The 21,323-nt window shown below is 36.1% G+C and overlaps 1 protein-coding gene across 4 annotated transcripts in view; it reads left to right on the top strand.

The window, feature by feature from the left end:
- The window catches only part of TRPS1 (transcriptional repressor GATA binding 1), a 373,555-nt gene that overhangs the window by 193,015 nt on the left and 159,217 nt on the right, over positions 1 to 21,323 (top strand). For all 4 annotated transcript variants that reach the window (XM_042972939.1, XM_042972941.1, XM_042972940.1 and 1 more), the window contains one exon: positions 8,409 to 9,012. In XM_042972939.1, the coding sequence (XP_042828873.1) occupies positions 8,409 to 9,012 (604 nt within the window). The remainder of the gene's footprint in view (positions 1 to 8,408; positions 9,013 to 21,323) is intronic.

Raw genomic sequence — 21,323 nt, 5'->3', positions numbered from 1 at the left:
ACTTTATTAGATATCAGATCTATTGATCTATATTTAAATTAAATCACCTTCACTTACTTCTTCTGTGGTAACTTGTCTGTAGGTGTTAGATTCTGTAATTACCAAAGAATACCTTTTGAAGTCTAATTGATGAGTATTTATGATTTATTCATTTGCTTCAATGCTCTGTTTAGTCATTGAAGAAAAACTGTGGCTAAGAAATACAGTTATTTGGTAGAGGAGAGCTTTTCAAATACTGGCAGAAGTATCTGGAAGTTTACATTTAGAGGAGAAAAGGCATTGCTCCTAGCTGACTTCACAGATACCGTAGGCTGGTTTATTATGAAAATAGAAATACAGAAGTATTATCAGGATAGCGTAATAAAAGAGTAGCATCTTGAGACACCTGGGTGACTGTCAATTGAGTGTCCGAATCTTGATTTCAGCTCACTCAGGTTGTGATCCCAGGGTCGTGGGATTGAGCCCCGATCAGGCTCCACTCCCAGTGTGGATCCTGCGTAAGATTCTCTCTCTCCCCTTCTGCCCCTCCTCCCACTTGCACACTCACTCTTGCTCTATCTAAAGAAAAAAAAAAGAGTTACATCTTTTAGCTGATCTTCTTCTAAAATCTAGAAAATTTCAGCCCTTTATGAATTTTGAAAATAATATATTTAACTTCTGATGAATGAAACACTACTACTAAGGCCACTGAAATATGAATGGATCTGAAATGAATGCATTTTTATAGCATAAGAAAATTCTGTTAAGTAGGATAAGGAATAAAACATCTTTTCTCACAGAAATGTTGTTGTTTGAATTAAGTCCAATTTGATCTTTGGTTAGGCAGCTAGTAGTTTTCTCTGGAGGCAGGGATGCTTTTGCTTTTTTAATACATTTCTTTGATTCATGTCCTCACTGTCTAAAATATTTCATGAGACATACTGAGATTTTGTGTAAGTATATCCCAAATATTGCATGGGGCATACTTACACTAAGGTATTTCATTGTTTGCACTGACATTCAAGTTGCCATGGCATGTTTTATCTAGCAGCCCTGTGCTAGGGAGATCTACAAAATGGCATCTTTTTTCCTTAGGTAGCATGAGGAGAGTGTTTGCTATCCATTTGGCAGGAGAATATAGAATTCAAATTAATGCAGGGCATATATTTGTATTGTCTTTTCAGTTCGTGTGGCTTAATGTAGCCAGAAGTTCTAGGAGTTCTTAAATAATGAAGAATTTATTCCAAAACGCCATTCGGAATATACCATCTATGAAATACCCATGCACTTTCAATGTTTCTCTGCTGCTTTATGATTCTACCTAGTGAATCCAGCATCCTGAACATCCACAGAGTGGTAGTGGTTCATTCCTTTTGTTAAAGTATGGATTTACTCTTGGATATTCTGGGTGGGGGTGGATACAGAGATGTGTGAACTTTGATCTTGACCTTAAGGCACTTACAATATAACTGTAAAGTAAGACATCCACAAGATTTTAATAAAAGGCAATGTGGAAAAAGTCCTCAGAAGAAAACAGAGATTAAGAGTAGATCAGACGATGCTGGATTTACTCGGGTTTAGTCATTAGGGAAGTCTTCATGGATGAGAACGTGGATCTTGGGAAATGCAAGGAAGATTCCTTGAACTTGTTTGAGGTTTTCATATTAATGTTGATAAGATTAATCCATTTTGTAGGTTAGAGGCGAGTCCAAACTCATGTATCTTCATAGTGACTAAACGTTTATTCTTCAGTAATGTTTCTTCTAGTACGAGTTAAATCATGTTTTTATTTTTAGTGGACATGGCATTATGGGCATTATGTTGAAGGTCTTTTCAGCTATTATTGAGAGAATGACACATGTCAGAGAATATGTGCACATCTTTCAGGAACTAATTCCTGAATAAGCTAGTAACATTGCATCAACTACCAAACAGCATGCATGAAAGAGTACCCACGGACAAGAGCTAAATACTGTGTCACGTCTCCATGTTATTCTATGTGAATTGTCTTGTCTGTGCTTCAGATTCTTTTTTTTTTAATTTTTCAAAGTTCATTTATTTATTTTGAGAGAAAGAGAAGGTGTGCAAGCAGGGGAGGGGCAGAAAGAGAGGGAGAGAGAGAATGCCAAGCAGGGATCCCAAGCTGACAACACAGAGCCCAATGAGGGGCTCAGTCTCATGAGTCGTGAGATCATGACCTGAACTGAAATCAAGATTCAGACATTTAACTGACTAGCCATGCAGGTGCCCCTGTGCTTCAGATTCTCATCCTATGAAGAAGGGATGAGAATATGTTGAGAGATAATGTATATAAATGACCTCACACTAAAAATAGTGAAAGATGATCCCCAAACAATGAAATAAAAAGAAAAAAGAAAAATTACTGTTTGGGAATTATGCTTGACAATGTTATATTTGTAGTTTTAACTTCCAAAGCTGTTACTGTTGACTCTCAGAGGTGGGTAGTATATTGTATGTGCTTTACGATGGAAGATGATGTTGCTAATTATGTAGAATTCATTTGAAAATGTTCTGCCAAGTGTTGAGACTTTATTCCAAACTAATACCCATCTTGAAGTTATTTCTGATCATGACTTTGTGACTTTTGTGTTTTTTTAATGTTTTGTTTACTTTTGAGAGAGAGAGTGAGCAGGAGAAGGCAGAGAGAGAGGGAGACACAGAATCTGAAGCAGGCTCCAGGCTCTGAGCTGTCAGCACAGAGCCCAGTGTGAGGCTCGAACCCACAAACCATGAGATCATGACCTGAGCCAAAGTAGGATGCTCAACCGACTGAGCCACCCAGGTGCCCCTGTTGCTGTTGAAGATGTGGTCTGGGGACTAACAGCATCAGAATCATTTGGGATTTTATAAGAAATACAGACAGAATATTGGATACCATCCCAGACTTCAGAATCAGAATCTGGATTTCCACAAGTTCCCAGGTGATTCCTAGGCATGCTAGAGCTTAAGAAACACTGATCTAGAGGTTAGTGTAGGTTATTAAAAAGTTTATATTTCTCTAAGCTTTTGAAAGTAGAGCCATGTTGTCTTTTAAAACTATTTTCTATCTTATATTTAAGACTGATAGTACAGGGAGAAAGAAGTCTCCTTCAGGTCTCTAGAGTACTGTGAAGCAAATCGCCTTTTCTGCTTCACCTAGTTGTGTTCAATGGCCTGAGAGATTGAGCCTGTTTAGCAGTTTACTTAAGCAGTAAGTCAAATTGTCAAACTTTGCTCTCTTTTCATTAATAGTTGTTACACCCAGAATCTTAAGGACATTACCTGTGTTTCATTAAAGTTAGGGGTTTGGGGATGCCTTGTCATTAATTTGTTGAGAACCACGATGTATCTGTTAATGTAGCTCTTAGATACCAGTCCCTGTATTGGTGTCCCCTGGGGACCTTGTTCAAAATTCAGATTCTCAGGTTATGTCCAGGAAATCCTGATTGAGTGGGGCAAGGGGAGGTGCCTTGCATACTATGCTGGTAAGAAACTCCTTAATGCAGTGCTCTGCACGGCCTGTTTTGTAAACCATTGGTGTAGTCTTCTGCTGTCAGATTACCAGGGTCCCTTCCTCTCATATTTCCATTTTCCATATTACCAATAATTTCATTTATTTCTGTGTAAAGTTAAAAATTTAGGCAGCTAAGGGTAGAAAAATAGAACATTGGCCTGGAAAGGAGAGGCCCTGTGTTCCTGACTTGATGTAAACAAAAATGTTCAGGTTACTGTTTCCCCTGTTCAGTTACCTGTAAAATGGGCTTTATACTTCAATGGAATGTGAGATCAGCTATGTGTGAGTGCTTTGAACTTTTCAGGAGATAAGGTGTGTGAGTTCATCTTGTTATCACAACTTTATTTTAATATCCTTCCTTTTCTAGTGCATTTTCACCATAAAACCTGGTTCTCACTGATACCTTATCTCTGCAGTTTCTGGTTTTCTTTGTTTTTGTTTTGGGGTGTGTGTGTGTGTGTGTGTGTGTGTGTGTGTGTGTGTGTGTTTTATTGTTTCTGTTTTTGGTTTTTACTTTTACCTGACAGCCTCCAGCACCTGCCTCAAGGAAGGTTTTGCCCAGAACAGTCAGATCAAGAGCTCCTCTGTGGGGCAGTTCAGAATAGCTCTGCTGAGACCTGCAAGGACTGAGGGAGTTGTCCTTTGGGGACAGGAACTTGGAATCAGAAAACCTAGAAGCCCCAGACACCCTCTCTGAGGATACTTTGTGATAAATTCATTGCCTGGGCAGGGACCCCAGGGCCTGGGTATATTTAAGAGGACATACCCGTCAAATATTGGGTAAGGGTTGGATGTACTGTCTTTATTTGGTGGAGGAACAGTATGACTGAAGGACATTTCTAGATTGCAGAATAAGTAGATATTGAAAACACATAATCTTAATTACTGAGATATATTATGATTCTCAACCACCTTAATGAATCCATTCAAGGCATCTCTACCTCCTAAGACTTTAATAAAACACGGGTAATATTCTTTCTATCTTTGTTATTCAGAGTCTTAAGATTCTGGGTCTATTAATGAAAAGAGGGTGCAGCTTGACAATTAAGCAGACTACTAAACTCCTCATTCTTTCAGGCCTGTGAACGCCACCAGGTGAAGCAGAAAAGGCATAGAATATATTCCACCTGTCAGTGTCTTAAAGCAAAGGCTCCTCTAGGAAATTAGCTTGGTTTTAAGAATGATGTTTGTCACGGTTAAGGTATATAGGGGAGTGGAAAAGGATGATACCAAAATGCTAGTTTGTAAGTTTAAACTCCTTTGCACAAAAGTAAAGAATGCAGATTCACACAGAAGAGAGGGGCTTTATTTAATTTTAGGATTTATACTAGTTAACTCTTATTTACTTACCTACTATGGGTGTTATTTACTTAATATTCCTGAGAACCATATGAAGAGCCACTATTATTTTCATTTCGCAAATGAAGACATCGGGGCAAATTTAGTAAATTATCTAACATTACACATAGAGTAAAATACAGAGCCAAGATTGAAACTCATGCATTCAGATTCTAGAGTCTGTATACTCTTACGTGGACTAATTGCTTCTCCAATAAGTATTTTGTTTTAAAATTTTAAAGTATTTTGTTGCATGGTGCTCTAGGAAGTTGTATTTCTTCTATTGTGTGTTGGTACTTTCTCCTTCCTGTTGCTCTAGAATTAATTGTCTTTATTTCTTGAAATAACATTACCATAGTTCTTTAGAATTTTTTTACTTTGGAATTTTTTTAATACTTTTTGTACTTTGTTTTGTATAAAACACCAGGTTTGGTAGACGTAGCTGTGGCAATTTATAGTCTTAGTTTTTAGGAAGGGATCCCTTCACAGATTTCAAGCAGAGACCCCACCACATGAAGGAAACCATAAACTTACTGATGTAATGGGTGGCTAACTCATTAGAACTGTCTAGAAATGAAGGTTGATCAGAGCTTGCGAACGTGCGTCCTGAAGTTTGTTTTTCATGACTTAGTAGATTATGTGGTATATCTTCAGTAGAGTATTTCCTGGGTATGTTTTGACCTTTAACCATTCTGATACATCCATTTTTCTTTGTATGATTGAGCCTGGTAAACGTAACAATTTTTTGGTAAAATTTTATCAAGTTTATCTGAATTTTATCAAGTATTGGTCATACTTGAATATAGTTTTGGTAGGAAAGTTCTTTACTTAAACTTTCCATAGGTTCCCAGTCCTAGATTTTGAGTCTTGTCTTTTGTCCTTTGTGATCTTAATCCTGCTATGGGGTTCTTCTGGCCTTGATCTCAGGGGCAAGGTTCTTCCTCCTGGTCACAGACATCTTCTCCTTAAGGGTTAGGCTTCTTTCACTTGAGAAAATTAATTTTAATATTGTATTTTTAATGGTCAGTTCATCCTGGAATTATTTACCTTTGTTGTAGTTCCTTTTATTTTATTTTTACTACTTAAACAATGAATAAAAATAGTAGAAAAGATAGAAAACAATCTTCTGTAAAAATTGGAAATTAAATATCCATATTTATTCAACAAATGTAAGTTTTCAATAAAAAGATCATTTTGTATTGCATTAAGTACTCTCAACAAATACTGGGTGACATTTCGTTACATGTTATAATACCTCTGAATTTTGCTTCCATAAAATATGAACATTCTTTTGGATTTTCATCCATCAGACAGGCCTCATAAGGGAATGAGAAACTGTTAAGGTCCCAAAGTGACTTAAACATACATTTAACCATGCTACTTCTGTGTTTATAACCTTGCAATTGCTTCCTTTAGCCTCTGAAGATATCTGCCTCCTTACCATGGTCTTCAGATCTCTAGATGACCCCTCCAGCTTGTTGAGTGACATACTTTCTGTTACTTATTCCTCTAAAGCAGCAGTGGCCTCATTTCAGTATTTTGTACTTGCTAGGATGTGCTTCTGTCCTTCCTCTTCCTGCAACAAGAATGGCTCCTTTTCATCCTTTGGTTTTCTCTTCCAGACTACCCTATGCAGCCCATCAATCCCATTACCATCCTATCGCTTTCATTCTTAGAACGTATTATTCTTTATATGTATTTATAGTCTAAGGGGAAGGCCATCCTTCCCGGCTAGACTCTAAACACCAAGTAAACAAAGACTATGTGTCTTCTATACACCAGTGTGTACCCAGTGCCTGGCAAAGTACTTTGTGATGATTATCTGTAGGTCTTATAGACAAGTACATATTTTTCAGTAGCTTTAAGTAATAGCTCTCAAAACTTACTTTGCTAGTTTAAGTTGTCAATACATGATATCAGTGAAGTAGCAAGTGTCTCTCATGGGGTTTAAAAAGCCACACAAAGTTTTTATGGTTAAAAAAGTGTGCCTTATCCAAGTCATTTGTGTACCTTTCCAGTATGCCTTTTTGGGTACAGGGCCTCTGTTCTTTGTTAATCACACAGTTGTCTTAATATGACAGTGTTCCATCTTTAGTTGCAGAGGATGCTATGAAATTCAACAATAAGTTCTTTTGTTTTATGCCCTTTAGAAAGAAAACACACACACAAACGCACATTTACACATTCTCCTTTAATGAATATACCCATACAGCATCTATCATGCTGCATGGCATCTAGAAGACACTCAATGTGTTGAACGTTCCTAAGTTCTTACAGATACATAGAATTTGTTTTAAAAAATCTAGAGCTTCTAATACATCTTATTTAGTAGATTATGTAGCTCAGTCATCCATATTTCATTGTCTAAATTGATTTAAATTTTATGAAAGAAAAGAACATTGTAATCAGGTAGAATGTAATACACATAAAAGCTGTATAGAGCACTTAACATTAGAGATGCATATATAGATGTACTTATATGAAAACACATCAGTTTAGTTTAAATAAATAGAAAGTGAAAAGTCCATTGATGAAATCAGTGTAAAAATATATAAGTATCTGTTAAAAATGTAGAATTGATAATTATCCAACTACAGTAAAATGACAAAGCAAGTCCTTCAATAATAAAACAAACCAACCAGTTTTCAATGTGAATTGGCTAGAGCGTGTACACACCAGTGTGTACCTGTGTGTATACCTATAATTGTTAACATAACGAAAGGGAATGTCACATTCTTTATATAGAATCAAAAAAGCCAGTGAGGGGCACCTAAGTGGCTCAGTTGGTTAAGCGTCCTACTTTTTTTTTTTTAATGTTTATTTATTTTTAGAGAGAGAGAGAGAGCACACAGGAGGGGCTGAGAGAGAGAGAGAGAGAGAGAGAGAGAGAGACATAGAATCTGAAATAGGCTCCAGGCTCCGAGTTGTCAGCATAGAGCCTGATGTGGGGCTCGAACCCATGAACCATGAGATTATGACCTATGCCCATCACCTGAGCTGAAGTTGTATGCTTGACTAACTGGGCCACCTAGGCTCCCCAAGTGGCTGACTCTTGATTTCTGTTCCAGTCATCTCATGGTTTGTGAGATGGAACCCTGTGGGGCTAGGCGCTCTCCCTTTTTCTCTCTTTCTCAAAATAAATAAATACTAAACAACAACAACAAAAGACAGGGGTGGCTTGGTGGCTCAGTTGGTTGAGCGTCTGACTTTAGCTCAGGTCATGATCTCGAGGTTCCTGAGTTTGAGCCCCATCAGGCTCACTGCTGTCAGCATGGAGCCTGCTTTGGATCCTCTGGCTCCCTCTCTCTCTACCCTTCCCCCACCTGTGCTCGCTCTCTCTCTCTCTCTCTCTCTCTGTCTCAAAAATAAATAAAACATTTAAAAAATTAAAGTAAATAAAAATAAAAAAAACAAAGACAAAAATACCAGTGAATTACATTCCAATTTCTGGGTGTTGGGACTGGTGAATTTTGCTCTGCATATTACATTACATGAGATAAAATTCAGGTGCTTAAAGACTGTTTTTCTTAAAAGCCCTTCCGAATGCTAGATTTCTAACGACTATTTTCTTCTCCAGGAGAGCACACAGCTGCTACAAATGCCGTCAGTGCAGTTTTACAGCTGCTGATACTCAGTCACTACTGGAGCACTTCAACACTGTTCATTGCCAGGAACAGGACATCACTACAGCCAACGGCGAAGAGGACGGTCATGCCGTATCCGCCATTAAGGAGGAGCCCAAAATTGACCTCAAGGTCTACAGTCTGCTCAATCCAGACTCTAAAATGGGAGAGCCAGTTTCTGAGAGTGTGGTGAAGAGGGAGAAGGTGGAAGACAAGGACGGGCTGAAGGAGAAAGTTTGGACCGAGAGTTCAAGCGATGACCTTCGAAACATGACTTGGAGAGGGGCAGACATCCTGCGAGGCAGCCCCTCATATACTCAGGCAAGCCTGGGGCTTCTGACGCCTGTGTCCGGCACCCAAGAGCAGACCAAGACTCTAAGGGATAGCCCCAATGTCGAAGCTGCCCATCTGGCACGACCTATATATGGCCTGGCTGTGGAGACCAAGGGATTCCTGCAGGGGGTGCCAGCTGGCGGAGAGAAGTCCGGGCCCCTCACCCAGCAGTATCCTGCATCGGGAGAAAACAAGTCCAAGGATGAATCCCAGTCCCTGTTACGGGTAGGAAGGTTTCATTTTTAAATAATGCACATATCTTGAAGGAAAACCGGGAGAACACACATTCTCTACATTTAGTATCATTTAGTCTTTCCGGCTAAAACTAAATGATGTGTCTCAGTCTGGGGATTTATACCTACAAGGCCGAAGTGGAGGAAAGGAGCTCACGTGTGTTTGTGTGTACAATTCACACACTTGATACAGTGGTGGGCAGGCATTTGTTTGTCGTTGCTCTTAGCTCAGATTGAATGTTGGCTAATCATTCCTGGTGATTATGCAAAACAGTGAGGCCGCATTTGGAGAAGGGAGGTTCGGAATCCCAGAAGATTGCACATCTGTTACGTTAAAATAAGTGAATGACTTTTAAATTTTAAGGTGGCATGACACTGTATGTGGTTAACAAGGAAATTAGCGGAGATTTAAATCACTGGGAATGCAAAGCCCAGGGTGAGATGCTACTACAGAAATGTTTTTTAAAACTGACAGTATAATTATGTACAAATGACAATGCTTGTTGTTGTTTGGTTACCAAAAAGGGGGAGGGGGGCTGAGATAGACCTAAGTGTGAATGGTGTGTGAAGAGCATCCAAAAAAAAGAAACATGCATTGTTATATGATCAGGCTTTTTTAGGAAGAAAGGCACAGTCCCATGCAGAAACACAAAACCTCTGAGAGGGATAAGATCCTTCCTTGATCTCTCTCTTCATGCTATGTAGCTGTGTCAAGAAATAGTTTACATTTTGAAAATTCATGGGTACTTAGTAAGTGATGCTTCTGGCCTAAGGCACCACCACTTTGACATTTCACCTTGACGCTGAGAAAGGTTAAAGCCTTCTACATGATTTTGGAGCCTTGTCCGTGCCTGGAAGGTAGGATCAGAAACCAGCTAACCTTCCCCAAAGAGTCAGTTAGGAAATAAGAGTTCAGCCAGCCCAATGCTTTGACCTGCAGGTCAGAGACCACTGAGGTCTCTCTGGATGGATTCTGCAGAGAAAACGTTCTCTTTCGAGGGTCTGCTTGACCACTGTGCTCTCATTTCCTGCAGATTCTCCAGCCTATCTGTGCTTCTCAAGTTTCTCTAGTGGAGTGGAGAAATGCGCCTTAGAGGTGTACAGTTAATTGTAAAAACCATTCCCTTTCCTCGCTGCACTCATGCCCCGGAGCCAAGAGAAGGGCTTGAATGGAGAAGAGCCTGTGCCCCTTGTACACGGAGAAACAAAGGATTCTTCCTGTAAGGAAGGAGCAAGTTTATTATAAGTAACTTTAAAAAGAAGAGAAACAGTGCCTGTGCCCTTCAAGAGGCCATTCAATTCAGGGAGCTCCTTTCCGATAAATATATATGGTGGAGCTGCAATTGTAAATGTGCATGATTTTCTTAGCATGCCGGGACTCTTCTGGTCTCGAGTGGTGTTTGGTTTCTGGTTATAAGGCAGGAATGATAGGTCTTATGTTTTTAAATTTCATACTGCATCCGGAGAGTGTGTTGTAATGGGTGCCTGACATCCATATCGCTAGACCTCCCCAACCCTTTTTTTTTCCCTTTTTAAAATGGTTTTCATCTGGGACATCTTCATTGGATACCAGATTGGTTGACTCTTTTAGATTATTTCTGGAATATTCCTTTTCTGCCACCATTTGTATGCACGAAGAATTTAGAATGATCAGTAATTTTTTATGGGGTTAAGTCTAAAACCTGAGCATAAGAGCAGTCTATTTTTTGAGCAGACTGGGTATGATAATACTTTTTGTAAAGTTGTTTTTCTCAATTCCTCCACTTCCTTAATTCCCTGACTTCAAGTTTCTGTTGCATCATCGCAACTGCCTCTTTAGTTCCTCCACGTTAGCTGCTGAGGTACAAAATCTTTGGTGAGACATTGCTTCACCATGTTCTACAGATAATCAAATTCCTAACCGCAGGATTTATGATTTTTTAAGGCAATCATCTATTACATTTATATACATATATATATATTTATATATATATGTATATATATGTATACACACACACACACGCACACACACACACACACACACACACAAAGACTTGGATCATTCTTCCTTGACTTTAGTAAAATTTGACTCTTTAAAATTTATATTTTCATTGTCTTTGGATATTGCTTTTGGAAATCACCAGTTTTATTGGATATTTGGAATAGGAAGGGTAGCTAATTTAATTTGTGAAGTATTTAGTGTATTAAGTGAATTACAACTTTTTAATATACACATATCTGGGCTGATTGGCTTTTTAAGATGTCTAAAAGAGTTAAGAAGCAGAGCCCATTCTGGTTGTGAATTTGACAAGAATTCTACCTTGGGGGTAGAAATTGCTATTGCCGAGTTATTATAGCAAATACATGCTTCTCAATTCATTTGTCTGCTATCAGAAAGGAGAAACTCAGCAGAGTATTGCCATCATTAAAACAATGCGCTTTAATTTTGTAATTGTAGAGGTCTAGTTATTAGTGAAGGTGTCCTGTAAAAATTTATAAATACACCATACAAATATGCAAATAGTTTACATGTTTTGAGTGAAAATACAGTTGTCTGTGGAAATGCATACCTGCAGAATGTAGTATTCATATTTGCGTATAAATAGAATGGAACTTGGAATTATCTTGCTATCTGGCATGTTTATTTAGAAGTAGTAAGCAACTTGAAAAACAGAAAATAGGTTTTAAAAGTTTTTTTTTTGTTTAATAGTGTATACAATATAGCCTTAATAAAGTAAGTATATTTATAAATACATTATACATATAGTTTCTAATGTTAAAAGTAAAAACTTGACTAGCAACTTTGATGACTATATAGATTGATAACAAGAGTTAAATATGATAAGTTTGTGCAGCAGAGAATGTTAATTTAAAATAGTTCAGGGGCCCCTGGGTGGCTCAGTCAGTTAAGTGGCTGACTCTTGATTTCAGCTCAGGTCATGATCTCATGGTTCATGGGTTCAAGCCCTGCTTCGGACTCTGTACTTTAAGTGCCCTTTCAGTGCAGAGCCCACTTGTGATTCTCTCTCTCTCTCTCTCTCTCTCTCTCTCTCTCTCTCTTTCTCTCTCTCTTTCTCTCTGCCCCTTCCATGCACTCTCTCAAAATAAATAAACTTAAAAAAAATAGTTCCAACCCTATGCTGGTGAATAGTGGAAACATTTTTAAAGAGCAGGCTGAATGAATTTAGGGCAATTCACAAAGCTTGTAGTTATAATGTTGCTTTCAGGATATTGGTCTTTCTGATACATGTTTTTAACTGGTTTCATTATGAAATGTTGCTGTATTCAAAGTGAGGAAGGAGATATAAGAATCACGGAGAACTAAAATTTCAAAATATTCTCTCATTAATTTTCTTCATTTTTTCCTTTTTGTTTTGTTTTATGTAGGTTAGGTAAGCATTTGGCTTTTAGTTTTGTGTTCGATAGCAGGTCATTTACATATATTTTGATTTGGTGAATATCTTTTATTTTTCCCTGTTACCAGTATGGAATTGATATTGTTACAAAACATTTTAAATTGTATATGTGGTCTGTGTGGACCATTGTGCTTTGAGGATGGCAGGGGGCATGTTAACATAGCCTTATCTTCTAAATTGCTTTATGAAAATGAGTTTTTTGTTGTGTATTAAATACATAATATTCCTGTAAAATCGTTGTTTTTTTTTTCTTTTATGAGTAGGAAGAAACATGAAAGCCTTATACTCTTTGCTAGAAATAGTCCAAGTTTATATGAAGACTTTGTTACTCTTTTAAAACTTCTAGAAGGATCTTATAAACATGAATAAGTTCCTGAAAATGTTTTGAAAATGCAATGTTTTCATTTAAACTTAAAATTTGGTTCTGTGAAGAGGTTAACATATTTAACATTTTCTGTGCTAAAAGCAAAAGTTAATTGGTTTTAAATATTCAACTTGTTCCTTTCTCATTTTAAACTAAACAGTGTAGTGTACTCAGAACTCAATACAGGCGTGTGCCTTTTTCTGGCCAATTTCTTCTATGATGTATATTTACACAAAGGTATTTATTTATTCATTTTGTAGACAGACTCATAGAAATGTAACTGTATTAGGCCTATGATTTCCTGAATAAGAAATACCAGATCTTATTCTTATAATTGACTTTTCAGATTGGATTTTATAACATAGCAAGTTACAGCTTGTAACTGATAACCATAGTAATAGGAACAAAACACCTGCCATTAAACTTCACAAAGATTTTGCCGATATCAAATGCATTTTTTTGTTTAATGGAATGCAGAAGGCTAACTTGAGTTTAGATGGTAAATCTGTAGGGAGAGTTGGTGGCAGATCAACATCCAGGTAAACGTCTGCAGTCAGATAGATACCTTATCGGCTCCTAAGTCTTCTGTAGGTTCAGACACCCTAGTTATCAGTCTGCTTTCTTCATGCGTCTGGGGGAAAATGATTCTAGATTCCAGTGTAAATTTATTTAGGGAAGTCTGTCCGTTTCAACGTGTACGTTTCGCACCACTTGGTTTTCGCAGAGACCTTGAGCCATGGGCTCTGGGAGATCTGTTCCAAGTTCTGGGAGTTGAGTTCCAAGCTGGGCGCTGACTGTCAAAGGCAGGGCCTCCCAGGATCTCCGTTCATCTCACTCTTGGGATTAGAATGGCTGCTGTCCTCACAGAAGTTCTGTGCAGCTTAGTTAATTAATGTTTGTCAAGCCATTTGAGATCCTCAGATGCAGGGTTCTAGATAAGTGCAAAGTAGTATGATTGTTTGTTCGTTTTGTAAATATGATACCAAGACAGCACAAAGTAGATGTTATTTCCCCTTTGCTTCAGTGGTGTTAAATTTATAGTTTAAAGATTGTTGATACTGGACAGTCTATTGAGATGCAAAAATGTTCTTTTGGGGACGGTCCATTGGCAGCCAAACAGACGTTCAAACAAGTGACAGCGTTGAATGCCTTTACAACCAGTGACAGAAGATCGCAGGAACTTTTTTAACTAAAGATGATTTCAAGGGAAAAGCCTGATACTGTTTTTTTTTTATTCATGTTTACTGAAAATAAAAGCAGTTTTTCAGATACATATAGGTAGCAGTGATGTGACATATGTACATATGATTTCTTCTAACTCCATTTGAACGTTTCCATATAGATCTCTGTAATACCAAAGAGAACAGACTGTACCAGGAAAAATGGGAAGTGTACATCTCCATAATCACTGGTTGTAAAATTGTTGCTTTTGGGCCACATTGATAAATTTTCTCTTTTGGTAATTTTTGATATTTTATTTGTTGATATTTGAATAAAATATTAAAAGCCATTTACTATATCTAGAGATTAATAATCCTTGTATATCTCTGTGCTTCTGCTCTGCATAGATGAATTTCTGTTGCTCACCGGTTAGAAAAGGGTATGATTGGGGTACCTGGGTGGCTCAGTTGGTTGAGTGTCCAGCTCTTGATTTTGGCTCAGGTCACGATCCCATTGGGCTCTGCCTGGAGCCTGCTTGGTATTCTCTCTCTCTCTCTCTCTCTCTCTCTCTCTCTCTGCCCCTCTCCTCCACTTACTCTCTCTCATTTTTGACAGATTAGATCACAACTAAGACCAATCTGATACATACGTGTCTGGTTTTATTGACTTGACCAATGGGATTTTCTATTCCAGTTTCTTTTTATAAGTCAGTTCCATTGGTTCAGGTATTTTTGGGAGCACATTTTTTTTTCTTTTTTGTAACATAGGCTTTTTGTGAAGTCTGGCAGAGTTCTGCTGGCCCAAGTTTGTAAAGCAGGGGAAGCAGATGTATCTTTTAGTGAATTGGGCTGTGAGTTTGTAGTCACTGTGAAATGGTATCCTTCAGCACAGTATCTGTTAATTATTTCCTGTATAACTATCTTTTGCTTGGTTTCCTTTTCTCACAGACTGCATGAGTCAGGAGATAACAGGGCCTCAAAAGGAACCCATTGTTGAATGTTCTTTCTTAGATGTTGGAAATGAAGAGCATACAGAAGGTGGCCCAAGTTTCAGGAGCAACAGATGGAGAATGATTCAAAAGTGTGTCAGCCATGAGCTACATAGCCTTGATGCAAATCTAGTATTTTTCTGGCAAAGTCCAATTTGATGGACGGATTGAACTAAGTGGTGATTACCTAAAATGACAGGAAAGTTTTTTTTGTTTTGGATTTTTGTGTATTATTTGCTCCCAACAAAAAAGTAAACATTGTTCCCATTGTCATATTCTTTACTCTCTTTTCTCTTTGACTCTCTTAGAGAACTTCCATTAAGTATTTACACAAAGGACATTGATTACTAGAATGGTCTACCAGTTAACTCAAGGAAGCTTGATACACAGAATACTGCCGCTGGGAAAGTTTGAAGAACTTGTTTCTTTCATTTCAGTGAAGCAACATTCTCATTTATAGATGTTTGTGATTAACTATGACAGAAATAAAATAGAACCATAAGATGACTTTATTTTGGAAAAAAATCCACAATACTTGGTCTTAGGCATATATTTTTTTGTTATTAATGATTAGGAGTAAAGCAAAGGAATCTTTTGTTTTTATAAATACAGGACTTTTGTGATGTGTTAAATTGAGTGGTTGGTATCATTACTAATGTCAGAATGATCAGATAGCTCTTGTGTATAATTTTGCATGTTAACATTCCTCTTTAAACAGATAGTTTCCTAATTTAGATTTAATGTGGGCATATTAATTATGAAAGCGGTGAACCATTTTATACCCTGGAAATTTACCTATTTGTAACATCATGATTAACCAGAAATAGCTAAGGATATATAGATGTATTTTTAATAGGCAAGATATACTTTATAATTTTACTAACATTTAAAAAAAGTCAAACCTTTATGAGAATTTGGATACCAGCAAAGGTTTTTAAAATAGATTTTTAACAAGCACAGTATTTTGTTTGAGGAAAATGGTAAGATCCATGACAGTATGGTGTATTGAATTGCATTTGCCTGTAGCATGACATGGTGTTTATATTTTGGCATTCAAGACTTACATTAAATCATGAAAAAAGTCTTGGTAGATAAATGTTCCATAAAATAATCTGTTCTCGGGGACTTGACTTTAGATGTTTCATTGGTGATGTAGTGGCTAGCACGAGAATACGTCCTAATGCCCAGTGTGAATTCTTGAGGAGGAAGACAAAACCTGGGGGAACTACTTTACAACAACACTTGTACATGAAAGCATTCAAAAATAAAGAATTTTATTAATGTAGATGGGTATTTATAGTTACGTGATTTCCATGTAATTTAGCATTTCATTTTCTAGGATTAAAAGCTTACTGCCTTTCCATTAGTTTTATTATTAGATTAACAACTTTTCATCCTCACCAAACCCTTTTGAGTTTGAAGCTATCATTATCCCTTTTATTTTGATGAGGAAACTGAGGCAGAGAGATTCATTAATTTTCCCGAAGTTGCACCACTTTCAATGGCAGAGATGCAATTTTGATGCTGGCAGTTTGACTGTAGTCCATGCTCTTAAGCATTGCATGGCCTCCTTTGATTCTCCATGGTCTGTTAATAAATGCTTGGATGACTTTCTGCAGTTTCAGAATGATTTGTTCCATCTAAGCAGACACTATATGTTTTGTGTGCAAAACAGAAAAATTGCTTTTTGGAATTACACAAGTGATACATGCTTTTCAAAAAAGAAGTATATCTGTATTACCACACAGAGCACTAAAGAAAATGGAAACCGCTCATAAGTTCCAACCTAAATACTTTTCTATTCATATATTGGCTTCTAACTTATTTTTATATGCATACAAACATATATTATTCAAGTATTTGGTCATTGTCTCACTCCTTTATAATCCTCTTTTTTTATTTAATATACTGTGGATATCTTTCCCAACAACAAATATAAACCATAGTATTTGGCTTACTGCCTCCATGTTTGCTATGAAATAGTCATATCATAATGTGCTCAAAAGATCCTCTCTTGATACACATTTAGGCAACTTCCAATTTTTACTTATAAAGAAACTTTGATGCATGTGCTTGTGTGTATTATTTTATTGTTTCATCATTTCCTTAGGATAGTTTCTTACAACTTAAATGAGAAAATACATGCCTGATGACAAATAGTGTTCAGTGACCAAATCGCCATCCTCTAAATGTGTCATTTAAAAATATATAAAATGAATTCATTCATAGATAAGGTGTAGAGAGTAACATCCTAGAAATATTAAATATAGGAGTAAATTTTAAATTGTAAACTGACTTATTTAATAATGAATGCAGGTAGTTAAGGAGAAGGCAAATAATCCTTAAGAGCTATTTCTTATCATAAATATGGTATATAACAAATGACCAATAGCCAGGGCTGTGGGATGATATGCTTACATATGCAGCATAGTTTATTTTGTAGAGAAATTTGTTTTCAGGCAGGACCCATTTTCTTAAGCAGACTTGAGTCATGCGTTTTAAGTGAAAGCAGTAGACTCAGGTAGGCCTGCCTTTTTCAGGGGAGAAATTTCTCTCTTTTTCTTTGTTTCATTCTGTTCTGGACAATGTTCTGCTGTGCTTCACAATTTCTCAACACAGTTTTAAAGTTTTTACCTTCCTTGGTTGTTTAGTAGATACAGTGGGTAATGATGTGGGCTTCAAAGGAATATAGCAGAGAAGAAGTTAATATTTTTTCTTCAAAATATGGAATTTAATGATCTTCATTTCTATTTATTGCTGAAATATTTATATTGATCCCATTAGAAAGTATTTTCTTTATAGGCTTTTTTGAATGTCAGATATAACATTATTTCTTTATTGTATCTTAATAAAATATTAAAAGGACAGGAGCACAAGCATACTTTCTCAATTAGCATTGAGGTTGTGCTGATTATATGCCACAAATAAGTTTCAGGCTGTTCTTACCAATTAATGACATTTAGGAAAACATATATGATGTCATTTATATATACAGTTTAAGTCAAGCTTATCTATGGGAATTTGAAAATGTACAAATACTACATTTGAGAGAGCTGTTCACTTAAAAATAATTACTTGCTGTTTTTTAAAAAATTTTCTTTCCTAGTACGTTAAAAAATGAAAATACTTTTATAGACTTACAACTTTGTAGAAGCCTATCTGTTTTGCAAAGTCTGGTACAATGGAAGCAATACTGCCCATATTTTAGGAGTTTTACCTTATTCTTAATGTCAAGAATTTATAACCTCAAACATGGTAATTCAAGAAAATCCATCTATTTATCCTGAGTTATATAACTTATTCAAAAGAAAGTTAGAGGTTTTTAAAATGTGGATTGTCTAGATAGGCAATCCTTGGTGTACAGATTATCCAGTTACTATGGCTATCAAAATTTTAGGCTATAATTTATGTGTGTGTGTGTGTGTGTGTATATAATATATTTATATATGTATTTATATTTTTATATATGTTTATATATATTATATAAATATATATTCTTAATATATATATAATATAATATATATATATATAGAATATAGGATGGCTTGTAAGATCAAACTGAAATTTAGAGCTTGCCTCAATTACATATGTGATTTAAATAGTTCTGAATACTCCAAAATATATCTTAATTATTTTAGATACCCTTTAGTAGGATGTCTAGGCCATTGAGGTTACAGTTGGATTTGGAGGTGGGTGTGTCCCACCTTTAATAGGCTGTCTTTAGCTGTGATTCAAGCATGACTGGATTTTATTTTCTGGTAAAATTAGATTTTATGTAGTTTTTTTACTCTTCCCTTGTGATGTAGTGGAAAGAGTACTGGATTTTGGAGGCAAGGAGGCTTTGTATTCTAGACTCACTTTGTGACTAACTAGCAGTGTGACCCTGACTGAGTCATTCAATCCTTGTGCACTGTTTCCTTTGGAAAATTATAGAGATTGAAGTATACAGTTACTCATCTTTTGAAATTGCAAATTCTAGGGCCAAGTCAATTTTCTCTAAAACCTTAAACTTCCAAATATGTGAATTGACACCTGAGGCAACTTTCAGACTAAAATCTTGTATTTTAGATTTTGTACTGCTGGTGTCCAAAGAGATGTCACATAATATTTGATATACATGTTCTCAAATCAGATTTCCCTCTAATGGCTGAGAATCCATGTTACTAAAAAAAAACAAAAACAAAAACAAAAAAAACACTATCACAAGATAGTCTGAAATCTTCAACAATTATATTCTTTGAGCTTATCTTGTGTAAGAAAGCTCATTCTTTCAAAATAAATTTGTTTCAAAGAATCATGTTATTAAAGGGGCTGCTTGTGAATGATGATAAAGGGAAGTATGCACAATGGAAATAAAATAATTCTTGTAAGAATATGATATGCTTAAAGTCTATTTCCTCACTTTCTTGGCATTGAGCAATGATGCCTGTTTTGTTCACAGTCAGATGTTCAAATCAGAATTTTGGATGCAGAAACTAATTTTAGTAGGTGGGGTGCAAATTTCTTATGAGTCCATGAATAGACTAATCCCAGCTGTTTCATTACAATTATAAAAATAAAATTGGCTGTGAATCATTCAAACTGTGTTTAATGGATTTGAATAATTCAGTTGTGTCCCACTGAAATCTTAAAACTATAAACCTATCTTAGATTTTTTATGCTCCTTCAGAGTTGGTATCCCATTATTCATATATGACTTGCTTGAAGTGTCAGTGGTCATGATGAAAATGACCGTATTTCCACTTGATTCCTGTGGGTTTCAGGAGAGGAGGTGGCCTCTAGAGTGAGGCTAGGGATGCAATGGAGAAAAAAATTAGGAAAAGCCTACAAAGAGAGAAAAGAATGTTAAATTATATTTCTTGCCTTTTCTTTCCCATTAAAATATATCTGTTCTTTGTAGGCATTTTGGAAAATATAAATAAGCAGAGATGAGAAAATGGCCATTCAACACTTCCGTGCATCCTTTTCTGACACACACACACACACACACACACACACACAGACACACACAAACACACACACACATACACACACCTATGCACATAGATATATATATGCAAACAAAGATTTACAGGTTTTTATCAAATAACCTTCAGTTTTGCTTTATAATAAGTTGTAAACATTTTTCCATATCAGTATATATTATGCTACATCACATTTATTGACTTCATAGTTTTTCACTATATGTTGTACTAGTTGTACTAGAAAAGATGATTATTGATTTCTTGTGGTTGGACATTTAAGTTATTTCTAGTTTTTGCTGTTATAAATAGTGTTGTATTGAATATCCATGTAGCTAAATAATCATATCTTGCTTGCAACTTAAAATTGTTAGAATAGATTTTCATATAATCAGGTGCCTCTGTGGGATGACACAATACCAGAGTTTATTGGCAAGTATAAGTCACATTACCAGGCTATGTATATGTACTCTTGGGAAACGGAAAAATAGTATCATTTCTTGACTGTAATCAGTTAGAATTACTTCACAGTGGTACCTAAGTAATAAAAACCCTAATGTTAACTTTAGAGATTATTATGGGGAAAAAGTTAATACGGTGTGAATAAAGTGCATTTCTGAAGCACCAACAAAGAAATAATAAGGTAATCGGTTTCACTTTCATAAGCTGAAAGATAGATTCCTTAGTTGCCTTGGTACTCAAAGATTATTTAGATAGTATAGTATACTGAAATGAGTCTTACAAGGTAAAGATAGACAGACACACAGACAGATAGATAGATAAGGTATGTATATACTACTGAAGGAATTTAGTTGTCTCCAAACATTCTTAAAGTTAATATGTTTTGGTGATCACATTAAGTTGATGCTAATACCTACTCAGTGAAGCATTTGGCACACAAACTCTATTTTTAAATATTTGAATTTATTTTAAGTTACTCAAGGTCATTTACATAGTTTATTATAAAGTAAGAATGAAAATCAGGTGTTAAAGGGAAGTGTAGAAAACCATTCTAAATCCAGTCTCTTTTCATTTGCTTTTCCAAGCATCTTACTGCGCTATGCGAAGTCCTTTCATAATACTAGAGACTAGTTGTATTCTAGTTCATGAAACTTCAACAAAACATACTTTTGTTTGTTTGGTTTGGGAGATTCAAGTGCGTTATTTGGTTGTATCTAAATTTAACTGTGCTAATACTCATCTGGGTTCAAGATTTATTTTCAAAGAACCAACATGTACTAGACCAAACTAACCTAGACTCCCAAAGACTTGAAAGAAATACTCTGTCCCTCTCTCTCTCTCTCTCTCTCTCTCTCTCTTACTCTGAAAAACAAGTATTTAAAAAAAGGGGGCACTTGGGTGACTCAGTCGCTTAAGGGTTCGACTTCAGTTCAGGTCATGATCTCATGGTTTGTGAATTCAAGCCCCAAATTG

Source organism: Panthera tigris, chromosome F2 (genome assembly GCF_018350195.1).
Source record: "Panthera tigris isolate Pti1 chromosome F2, P.tigris_Pti1_mat1.1, whole genome shotgun sequence".
Classification (NCBI taxonomy): Eukaryota; Metazoa; Chordata; class Mammalia; order Carnivora; family Felidae; genus Panthera; species Panthera tigris.
Note: the sequence above shows the minus strand (reverse complement) of the source record. Positions and strands in the feature narration are given on the sequence as shown.